Below are 12,039 nucleotides of genomic sequence, written 5' to 3' on the forward strand. Positions count from 1 at the left end.
CACATGCAGATCATAGGTCATAGAATTTACAGTGATGGTGAACTACTCATATTGTAAACAGATGATAGTCTACCTATCATCACAAACTCCATACGGACAGTAACCCAAGGACTGATGGAACCCGGGTCTCTTGTGCTGTGAGGCAGCAGTGCTAACCACTGTGCCACCATGCTACACATCTGCCACCAATAAGATTACCTCTAGTCTAGGGCTGATAATGCTTTAACTCAGGGCCTGTGTGCACTCCAGGTATAACATCACCAAGTTGTCCCACTTTCTGACCTAATCTTGCACCACCGCAATTGCCCTGCTTCTCTTCTATGCTTCAATAGTTCCATGTGAGAACTATTCGTATAAAACAAGACAGTAGTGGCCTTGACATTTAACTTTTACACTATCATCCTATTATTTTTCATTTTTCTCTTATTCCAGACCAAGAGCAAAACTGTGGAGATGATCCTTGTGACTGTGGTTTACTGCCTTTTGCTTCCCCTGTCCTATTCAAAAGTTGAGGCAGATCAGCAATGCTCAGCACAGGAATCAAGTGTAAGAAATCACTTTTTATATATATATCTATATACTCTATATATATATTCCTAGTATAACTGTTAGAATGGTTCTGTTATACCTGGTCTTGGAGCCTTTACCATCACCATCCTGGGCCAAATATCACTTTCCAGGAAGTGATGACGCGAGAGGATGTGCTGTAGACCTGGCTTTGTTCTCCGTCTCGATTTGCATGCAGTGAGCAAGTTGCAGAGCTGAATATGTATGAACCCAGATCCCGATATTTAACTTAGCTACACCTCCCCACATTTGTAGCAACTTTTTAATTTAATACCAACTCTCTTTCCCCAAAGGCTCATCATTATCAACGGATTAAAAGTAACAAAATAATGGTATTCTGATTTATTATCCTGCATCCAATGCTATGACATTCCCTGTCCTTACTCCTCCTCCTTTGTCCTTTGTGTTCCTTGAAAACCTTTGCTAAATATAAACTGCCTCCGGCTGCCACCGAGTTAGAAGAAACTTCAATGGTGGATATGAAAAGCACAGCCATAGTAGAATGACTAATCTTTGAAAATCACATTGCTCACTCTTAAGATTATTTGTCTAATTTGCAGGCTTCCCGTTATTCACGTGATGCCCAGTCTAATGGAAATGAGAGGACAACAAATGGTAAGAAATAAAATACAAGCCCAATTTCATGATGCCTAGTGATTTCACTGTCAAATAATAAAGCACAAAAAATGCAGTATTGGATATTTCAAAGGATTCTTCTGGTCAATAATTTGATCAGAGAAGCACGGTAGCCTTGTGGATAGCACAATTGCTTCACAGTTCCAGGATCCCAGGTTCGACTCCCCGCTGGGTCACTGTCTGTGCGGAGTCTGCACATCCTCCCTGTGTGTGCGTGGGTTTCCTCCGGGTGCTCCGGTTTCCTCCCACAGTCCAAAGATGTATAGGTTAGGTGGATTGGCCATGATAAATTGCCCTTAGTGTCCAAAATTGCCCTTAGTATTGGGTGGGGTTACTGGGTTATGGGGGTAGGGTGGCGGTGTTGACCTTGCGTAGGGTGCTCTTTCCAAGAGCCGTTGCAGACTCAATGGGCCAAATGGCCTCCTTCTGCACTGTAAATTCTATGATAATCTATGATAATAATGATAGGTAACTTTATTTCTTCTTACTGTTTACATATTATATGTTTCTTTAGCAAACCGATGACAACAAAATAAATATATAAGAGAAACTTAGTTATCATTGCAATTAAGAAATGTACTTGCATACTGTTGCAACATAGGCAATCATGGTAGGCAATTTGTGTACAGCAATGCCTCACCAACAGCAATGGGATAAATGAGAAGCTAATCAAAACTATTGGCTAAGGGATAGATGTTGGTCAAGACATTGTAAGCATTCCCCAGCTCTAATTTAGATAGATTAAATTTCTAACTTGAATTACAGATGGGGTCTTGTTTGAATGTCTCATATAAAAAGTGAAATCTGGTAGTTCGTTCATAAGCTTATAATTGATACTTCAATTGACTTCAAAGGAAACGAAAATGGAGTGGCGTTTGAAATGTGCCACCAATTTATTTTGGACCGGTTTGTGCTACTTTCCAAGAAAATTTTCCCAGCCATTTTCTTTGTGTAATATTTACATTGAGGTAACTCATTCTTTGCATTCTTTCATATTTCAGCCATCACTTATGCAAAAGGGTTCTATTATGCAGACTTGAATTTAGAAAAGACTAACTTGAAGACCATTGCTGAATATGTGAAAAGAATAGTTTTCCCTTTTAGCATTAATATCCCTGGAACAATGACTATTCTTACAATACATAATTTGAACATCACGGATGGTAAGTTATGTTTATTGCTGCACAATGATGTTAATACATGAGCTAAAATTTGTTAAGTTGGTGATGAATTTAGCTTCACCCGGGTGGACAGTTAAAGTCATTCAGGTTACTTACCCACCTTGGAAATAACTACCTATAATTTTAACCTGCCCAGTTGTACAGGTGGCAAGGACAACTGCCTAAAGCTAGTGGGATTTATTTTTAAAACACATGTTGTCCAAATGAGGTCAGCAAGAATCGATGGTTTAACTCAGTGAAATAAATGAGTATTGGTAGTAATCTACCAAGAATTGTTAAATTCTGGAAAAGTCCCTGAGGATTAAAACATAGGACAAAACCATAGAATCTCTGCATTGCTGAAGGAGGCCATTCAACTCATCGAGTCTGCACCAACCCTCTGAATGAGCTCCATACCTAGGCCCACTCCCCTGCCCAATCCCAGTAACCCCACCTAACCTGCACATTGCTGGACACGAAGGGACAATTTTATCATGACCAATCCACCTAACCTGCACTTCTTTGGACTGTGGGAGGAAACCAGAGCACCTGAAGGAAACCCACACAGACATGGGGAGAAATGCAAACAGCACACAGACGGTCACTCAAGGCCGGATTTGAACCCGGGTCCCTGGTGCTGAGAGGTAGCAGTGCTTGTCACCATGGATTGGATAACTGTCAATATTCAAGAAGGGAGGGAGACAAAAAAAAAGGCAACTATAGGCGAGTGAGCTTAATATCTGACTTTGAGAAAATGTTAAAGTGCATTATAAAGAATGTAATAGCAGGGCATTTAGAAATACATTATATAATAAATCAGGATCAGCATGTCTTCATGAGGGGAAAATTATGGCCTGACAAATTTATTAGAATTCTTTGAGCTGGTAATGAGCAGGATAGATGAAGGGGAACCAATACATGTAATGTACTTGGATTTCCAAAAGGTATCACTCAAAAGGCTATTGAATAAGATAAGGGACCATGCTTTAGGGGGTAGTATATGAGCATGGATAGAGGATTGACCAACTAATAGAAGACAGAGAGTTGGGATGAGGGGCATTTTCAGGATGGCAACCTATAACTACAGCAGGGATCCGTGCTAAGGGAAGTAAATGTACTCAAGCCAAGTTTGTGGATGACACAACAAAACGTGGGAAGGCAAGTGGTGAGGATGACACAAAGAATCTACAGAGGGATTCTGTAGGTTAAGTAGGTTAAGGATTCTGACAGGTTAAATGAGTGGTCAAAAACTTGGCAGATAGAGTATAATTTATAAAAATGTGAAGTTATGTCCTTAGGAAGGAAGAATAAAGGATCTGGTCTTGCGAGCCCTAACGTTACTTCTAGGTGGTTCCCCAGGTGATACATCAGGGGTGGAGGCGGCCTGCTGTGATTCCCGCCCTGTGACTTAGGTCCCCTTTGGCAGCCATCCATTGGAGCTAACGGGCCCATCCGGTTGTCGCTCGGGTAATACAGATGGTGTGGTGCCTGTTCTGCCCATTGCTCATTGGATGCACCAAGCAACAGGATGGAGGGAGTCTGAGGCGCTGTGGTGTTTTGGCACCTTCCCTGCGGGGGTCACTCGAAGGCCCTCGGGCTACTCCTTGGGATGGATGTGCGACAGGCAAGAGCTCCGGGGGCAGCCCCGCCACCCACGCTCTCGCCTTGAGAAGAGTCTCAATGCTCGCGGCCATGGAGCACAGGGACTGGGCCACTTATCTGTGGACTGTGCCACTTCCCTCTGTGACTGGCTCAGGTCACCCTGGCATTGCGCTCCAAGCAATGCCAGCGACGCCCGCAGACATTGCCCGTTATGACTGGGCCAATCTAGGGCGGCATGTGGCGCAGTGGATAGCACTGAGACTGCTGCGCTGAGGACCCGGGTTCGAATCCCAGCCCTGGGTCACTGCCCGTGTGGAGTTTGCACATTCTCCTGCGTGGGTTTCACCCCCACAACCCAAAGATTTGCAGATTAGGTGGATTGGCCACGCTAAATTGCCCGTTAATGGGAAAAATATATAATTGGGTACTCTAAATTTTAAAAATAAATAAATAAATTAATTAATTAAAAAAAAAAAAATGACTGGGCCAATCTCTGGAGTGCCGCTGCAATCTCCATATGGTTGCCTGTGACAGGGCCGCCCAGTCATAGAATCATAGAATTTACAGTTCAGAAGGAGGTCATTCGGCCCATCAAGTCTGCACCTGCTCTTGTAAAGAGCACCCTACCCAAGGTCCACACTTCCACCCTATCCCCATAACCCAGTAACCCCACCCAACATTAAGGGCAATTTTGGACACTCAGGGCAATTTAGCATGGCCAATCCACCTAACCTGCACATCTTTGGACTGTGGGAGGAAACCGGAGCACCCGGAGGATGTGCCTCAGTTACCACCCACACAGAGTGTCCCTGGCCTTAGACATCCTGACCCATGGCCATACCTTCGCCTCCAAGGCTTCCACCGCAGACCCATTCAATGTTGGCCTGGGTAGCACCCATGGTCGGTACAACCTCCTGCCCCTGCAGGCAGTTGGACTCCTCCAACTACACCTGCAGGCTCTGGATGGTTACTGACACCCCCACATGTAGTCCCTGGCTCTGTTTCTGCATCGGCAACATCGATGGTCTGCCCTTTCCAGAAGCCTGAAACTCGTCTGGATGGCAGCTGCTTCCTGGGGTCGAGCCACCATCCAACCGTCCGCCCCCTCGGGAGTTCCTACCTCCTCTTGATGTACTGCTGCAGGTGTGTTGAGCGCACTACTTAGTGCCCCAGTAGCTTCTTCACTATAATGCCCAACCAAGGTGAGAGTCTCTGGGATGCTGGAGGATGTTGGAATCAGCTGTGATGGAAAGTCAGTGTTGTCCCCGGACTGGTACTCTGTGGTGTCGTGGGCTGGCGTTCGATGTGTCCTCAGGTTGTGGCTGGGGATGGGGGGCAGCCACAGAAGGGCCCACCTTGTCGCAAGGTGTCCTACAAAACACAAGACGTGATGTATAATAGGATTGCGGGTTGGGTAGGTCGTGGGATGCCAGGGTGGGGAGGTGGAGGGGTGGTGGGAGGTGATGCTACATGTGCTATAGGGACACCGCAACTCAGCAGGGGCTTCACTTGGTTCCCCGATGCTGACCTCCACCTCGGCAACTGTCTGTTCGCTGGGTCCACTGACCAGATCCAAGGCCCGTTGCTCCGCTAGAGTGGACCCACTCCAGTCTTCTCTCTTCCCCTGTGGTTGTGTGCCGTCTTCTCCTGGGACAAGGGGGGGGACAGCAAATTCACAGTGTTAGGCAGTCAGACCTGGGCAGCTCAGGGGGTGGGCAGCTGTTTGTTTGTGTGGGCAGGGCACCCGTCCATGGCAGGCGGAATGGGTGTTGACATGTGGTGCAGGGTAGGGTGGGAGCAGACTGCCGGCTGGTGTGGTTCGGTCACCCTCTGGGTGGTAGGGACGTGTACGGGTGTGTGGGATGGGGGTCGGTGCCAGGGGCATGGTGCTGGCTCCTCACCCTGGTCTTCCTGAGGAGGTCATGCAGCTTTTTCCGGCACTGCTGGCCAGTCTTGGCAGTGGGACTGATGGCGCTCATGGCCTCTGCCACCAGGGCCCAGGCCTGGTGTACGGCGGTGGGTGGCAGCCTCCTTCCCACCCCAGGGACTATGCCTCACTACCATGGCATCCAGCAGGGTCTCGAGCTCCGCCTCTGCAAAACAAGGTGCCGCTTTCCGGGGTGCCACCTTGTTGGCTGGAATGAGTGTGTGTGTGTGTGTGGGGGGGGAGTAGAGTGTTTATTCGTGGCTGCTGCTTGTCAGCCTCTCGAGTGCCAATCCTGACGCTGGCGAATTGGATGCCCTGGATTTGCATTAGTTCTACCTGGCACCGGTACTAGTCAATTAATGGATCGTGAATTGCTCCGGGACCGATGCCACTTTTGTGGTTGTAGAGCATCACCGATACAGTCCCAGCGTCAGCACTTAGTCTCTGAAAGAAAGAAACCCGCCCCAAGGTTCTTGCTCCAGTCCATGCTCTGAGCCCACACTCAGTTTGTGTGCTGTTAGCCAACCACGGTTTTGGCTTTTAGAGTATACATCTGCGAAGCTCACCAGAAAATGGCAGCTGCTTGATGAAACTCTGCCACATTATCGGCACTCAATTGTCCAAAACTGAGTGTCTCTTCCCCTGCAGTTGTGCCTATTGCGGGGACAAGGTTTTCGTCACAAGGTAGGGTGCCAGGCACTGTGCGTCCCCTCACCTGAGCACTCACTGAGGTCACTGGTACAAATTCCAAATGATTTGTGGTGGGCAATAGAGTCTTTGAGCGTGCTCTGCAAATTCACAACATTGTTTCAGACATTGGGATAGGAGCAAGGATGGACTGAAGCTGAAGTCTGTTCTCTGTGGACAGCACGGTAGCATAGTGGTTAGCACTGTGGCTTCACAGCGCCAGGGTCCCAGGTTCAATTCCCTGCTGAGTCACTGTCTGTGCGGAATCTGCACGTTCTCCCAGTGTCTGCGTGGGTTTCCTCCGGGTGCTCCGGTTTCCTCCCTCATTTCACAGTCCAAAGACGTGCAGGTTAGGTGGATTGGCCATGCTAAATTGCCCTTACTGTCCAAAAAAAAGGTTAGGAGGGGTTATTGGGTTTAGGGGCTAGGGTTGAAGTGAGGGCTTAAGTGGGTTGGTGCGGACTCGATGGGCCGAATGGCCTCCTTCTGCACTGCATGTTCTATGTTCTTTATTAGCAATGATGTGTGTCCTTGAGGACTTGATGTCATCTTAGTATTTGGGATTACACAAGGGACAGGGCTGGTCATGAGGGTGCAATGTCCGTGTTAAACAGGACGCATTTCACTGTCTGGCAGGGAAGTGTTTGATGTTATCATGCTCAGGAGGTCCACAGCCATACTAAGCTCAGGATAAATGCAGCCCAGCATCTCTAACTGATAGGATGGGATGTCAGTGTGATTTGGAAGAATGCACAGTGACTAAGTAATCTCTAAATGGATTTGCAGCAGCAGAATGTCATCAGCTGCCTTGACCCAAGTGTGACTTATCGGATTCACCATCAATGTTACACAAAGTGTGTTTAATTGCTTGAGATGGATCTCCTTGAGGAGCCTTGTCAGGTTGAAGGCAAACAGCTACAAGACCACTGAGGATTGTGCAATAACTTGCCGGGTGCCATTGTGACTTGGATGCTGGAGAGATACATAGAACATACTTACAGCGCAGAAGGAGGCCCTTCGGCCCTTCGAGTCTGCACCGGCCCACTTAAACCCTCACTTCCGCCCGATCCCCGTATCCCCAATAACCCCTCCTAACCGTTTTGGTCACTAAGGGCAATTTATCATGGCCAATCCACTTAACCTGAACGTCTTTGGACTGTGGGAGGAAACCGGAGCACCCGAAGGAAACCCACACAGACACGAGGAGAACGTGCGGACTCTGCACAGACAGTGACCCAGCGGGGAATCAAACCTGGCACCCTGGCGCTGTGAAGCCACAGTGCTATCCACTTGGGCTACTGTGCTGCCCTATGCTTGAAGAGGCAGCATCTTCTGATGTCTGACACTGGAATTCCATCCTCCAGTTAGCACCTTATCTCAGCAAGGACACATTCTCCAGAGGCTTCATCATTTTCAAAGGATCGGGACAATGTGAGCCTGATGTATAACAATTCACTCCATATTGAAGTACGTGGGTGAAATGAGAGGAATAGAAATGCTGGTGTCCATGCTGACCCATGATGGACGCTCTTGGCCAAGAGGGCACTCACTGCAATTCGCCATCTAGCAGCTGTAAGGGTCTCACGCACATGCCTGCCTTGTCTGGCCTGTGCAATGGCCTCTTCTGCTGGAGGCTTGGCTTCCTCAGATTCATTGCCCTCATCCCCTTTGAGGTCTTCCTCATTTGAGGAGACCTGCAGTTCCTCCATGTCAGCATGTAGCAAGTCCCCCCCCCCCACTTTGCAATGCCAGTTGTGCAGCACAAAGCAAGCCATGTTGATCCGTGAGACCCTCTGGGAACTGTACTGGAGTGCTCCACCAGATCCATTCAGGCATCTGAATTACAGCTTTAAGATGCCTGTGGACTGCTCCAACAATGTTCAGGTAGAGCATGGGCCTCGTTATACCTTCTCTTTGCAAGGGTGTGAGCCATCGCATGGGCGCCATCAACCATGTCTTTTGTGGCTACCCTTTTTCACCAAGAAGCCAGCTCTGCATCTTGTGTGGTCACTCAAAGATGTTCAAGTTATGCCATCTACTCAAGATGTGTGAGTCATGTTTACTTCCTTGGTACCTAGAGTAAACGTGCATGATAAGTTTGGTTATGGTCACAGAGCAGCTGTATGTTGAGTGAGTGGTAGCCTTTCCGGTTTATGTATTGGAGTGCCTGTTGCCAAGGAGCACTTGTAAGCACGTTAGTACAGTCAACGGCACCCTGTACCTGTGTGAATCTGGAAATCTCAGCGAGGCTCAGTGGTCTGCTGAAGTCTGGTGTGCTGTCTTACTTGATCTCTGGTGACGTTGATGCAACTGTAGCCTTGGCACAAAAAAAACCATCTGTGACCACATGAATGCATTTGTGCAAAGACACTTGCGAGATCCCACAGAATTCCCCAGTGGAACCCTGGAATTAGTCACTGGCTTAGACGGCGATTGCTCTTCCCAACCTAATAGCACACTCATGCGATATCTCGGTCTGCAGGTGTTGCCGAGAGTCAGAAGTGTGCCCGCAGGTAATCAAACAGATAATTTAGCCCATTAAGGGTCCAATTGAAACCAATTATGTGGTTCATCTACATTTACAGTTGCCAGGTGAGCCAATCGCTGAGGCAGCCTTTATATTTTAGCTGCAACCTCAAACCGTAAGGGCAGGATGAGATGTCAGCGCTGAAATAATATTTTAAAAGTTGTCTGGGGTCTGAGGTTTGTGTTTGAATGTGCTGCCTTTTATCATTGAGATTTAAAAAGGTCTCCAGCTCCCTGAGACAGCTCTGCAGTGGCTGTCCCGTTGAGGGAGCCCATTAAAAGTGCCAGCCCACACACACCCTTTTCTCAGAGTCCGCACTCTTCCTGCCCCCCTGACAATACTGAGCCTTTCTCGGTGCCCATTTCACGCTGGCAGCCCGGTAATTAGCCATCCAGTGTGAAACTGCAATCAAGAAGCTCATTTTGTGCCAGGCCCACCAAATTCAGGCCATGGGAAATGTGGCACCAGATCTCTGGCAATGTGGAGCCATGATGCCCATTGCAAACAGAAACAGAAAATCACCGCCAATATCTCAATTAAAATGTAGTAAACAGGAAACTAAAAATGGCGCACCAATGAGAGCAGGAGGAGTTTAACCTAATACCTTGACTGACGGCAAACAATGTAAACATTAGACCTCAAATGTAGAAAAAAGTTAAATTTCCAACATTAGTACCCTGGTGCAAATCAAAAAAATCCTTAAAAATAGACACATTTAAAAAGATGCTAGGCTGACTACAGACTTGTACTTTCCCATCCACTGGTTTGATGACAGATATCCTCATGGTTTGGAAAATTGAAGAGGCAGTAACAGTTAACAGGGAAATTAATTTACTATAGAAGAAAGAAGGTATAACAATTTGAAGATATTTCTGATGGAATGTAATATTAGCATAATTATACTTGCTAATAAAACATACACTTGTCTTTTTAAAATGGTTCAAAGCATGTTTTAGGATTTTAATAGTTGACTGTTCATTGTATTTGTTTAGAGTGTAATTACAATGGCAACGAAACAATGTGCGACATCTGCTATGAACGTGTGCAGATCAGTACCAAGCCTTCAAGAATGAATTATTCAAATGCGACCACCTGTGACAGTAGTCATCTGGAAATGGATAAAATAGGATTCTATCCAGAAAATGTCACAAGTCTAACTCAGAAAGGTAATTCATTCAATTCTTTGAACTGCAAGAAATAACGTTTGTAAGGAATGATGTGGAGATGCCGGCGTTGGACTGGGGTGAGCACAGTAAGAAGTCTCACAACACCAAGTTAAAGTCCAACAGGTTTGTTTGGAATCACTCGCTTTCAGAGCGCAGCTCCTTCATTTGTCAGGAAGAATACTTATTTTTAACTTTAGCTATTCCTTTACAATGGAATTCAGTGTAGCTCAGTTGGAAAATCCCTCAGTTTTGATTCCTGAGTACAAACTAAATGATGTATTGGTTGATCTTTCACATCCACTCGACGAAATTAGTTTAAAAGTAGGAAAAAAAAATTCAAAAGCAACATGAAGATAACTCGAATAGAATGCTTTATTGCTGTGAAAATCCTTACTAATAGAAAGTGGAACAATGCAGCTTCAAGATTCTCAATTTTGAGGCAAATTCGATCATAGAATCCAACACGAATGAACTAAAGTTCCAAGTTGTAGATTTGTACCATCGGGCAGGGATGCTCCGTTCAGGAGATGAAGGGCTGAATTCTCCGTTTCTGAGGCTAAGTGTGGAGGATCTGTGGCGTTTTACGTGAAAAAAATCGGCGGCGCCCCCTCATCGATCCTGCGACCAGTGAGGGACTCGCAGCCATGCCGCATAAACCCCCTGGCTTCCACGATATAAACGGCCAGAGGGGCAGCACGGTGGCGCTGTGGGTAGCACTCCTGCCTCACAGCGCTGAGGTCCCAGGTTTGATCCTGACTCTGGGTCACTGTCCGTGTGGAGATTGCACATTCTCCCCGTATTTGCATGGGTTTCGCCCCCACAACCCAAAGATGTGCAGGGTAGGCGGATTGGCCACATTAAACTGCCCCTTGATTGGAAAGAAAATTAATTGGGTACTCTAAATGTTTTTTTTTTAAATGTTAAAAATAAATAAATAAACGGCTGGAAAATGGCCGGGTCCGTGGCCACGTATGCGCACATCACCGACTTGCAGCGGTCGCACCATAAAACATGGCACCGGCCGTGCGTGGACCTGTCCTACCAGATGGTGCCCATGGCCACCCCCCACTAGTCCACCCAGCCCTCGCTGGACACAGTCCGCAGCTGCCACGCCGGGTTTCCTACCGCTGAGACCACACGGCAACTGCGCGGTCAGGAACTCGAGCCATCGGTGGCGGAGCATCGGGGGGGGGGGGGGGAGCATTCAGGTGATGCGCTGAGGCCGTCCCAATGGCTTGCATGCAGTGCGCGAGGCGATGATGCTGTTTTGGAGGGGGCGGAGCATACAAAACCCGCATCAGTCAGGCGCAACCCCCAATTTTGGCATCAAAAGGGATTCTCCGCCCGATCGCCGATTATGAAATCGACATCGGGGAATGGAGAATCCCGCCCAAGTGCTCCCATTGGCGTAGAATTGCTTATCATCTCCGCTGGCACTAGGAGCGGGACCCAGTTTGTGATTCTCTCTCCTTTGCCATTTTGAGCGGGGGCCCATTACCGAGGTCCAGCAGCTGCCCCCCCTCTCCCCCACAATGTAAATACTGCCCCCCCTCCACTGACATAGTAGGGGCATCCTCTTTCCAACTATGCTGGAATAACGGGTCACCTCCCCCACAGCATGCACAGATAAGGATGATCCAAACCCCTATTAGAGACCCCCATATGACCCCCAACAGTGAGATGCAACAGAGACCACCAACACAGACCCCCAACAGACCTCTCCATCAGAACCCCGAACAAAGACCCCCCCCCCATCAGAGACCCCCT

General features: G+C 47.6%; 1 protein-coding gene across 1 annotated transcript in view; it reads left to right on the top strand.

Annotated features, from left to right (window-relative positions):
* adgrf3a (adhesion G protein-coupled receptor F3a) overlaps nucleotides 1–12,039 on the top strand; it is a 171,178-nt gene that overhangs the window by 17,076 nt on the left and 142,063 nt on the right. Inside the window, exons 2-5 of the mRNA XM_072500692.1 lie at nucleotides 433–546; nucleotides 1,128–1,182; nucleotides 2,205–2,366; nucleotides 10,099–10,272. Of these exons, the coding sequence (XP_072356793.1) occupies nucleotides 433–546; nucleotides 1,128–1,182; nucleotides 2,205–2,366; nucleotides 10,099–10,272 (505 nt within the window). The remainder of the gene's footprint in view (nucleotides 1–432; nucleotides 547–1,127; nucleotides 1,183–2,204; nucleotides 2,367–10,098; nucleotides 10,273–12,039) is intronic.

Source organism: Scyliorhinus torazame, chromosome 4, assembly GCF_047496885.1.
Source record: "Scyliorhinus torazame isolate Kashiwa2021f chromosome 4, sScyTor2.1, whole genome shotgun sequence".
NCBI classification, from domain to species: Eukaryota; Metazoa; Chordata; class Chondrichthyes; order Carcharhiniformes; family Scyliorhinidae; genus Scyliorhinus; species Scyliorhinus torazame.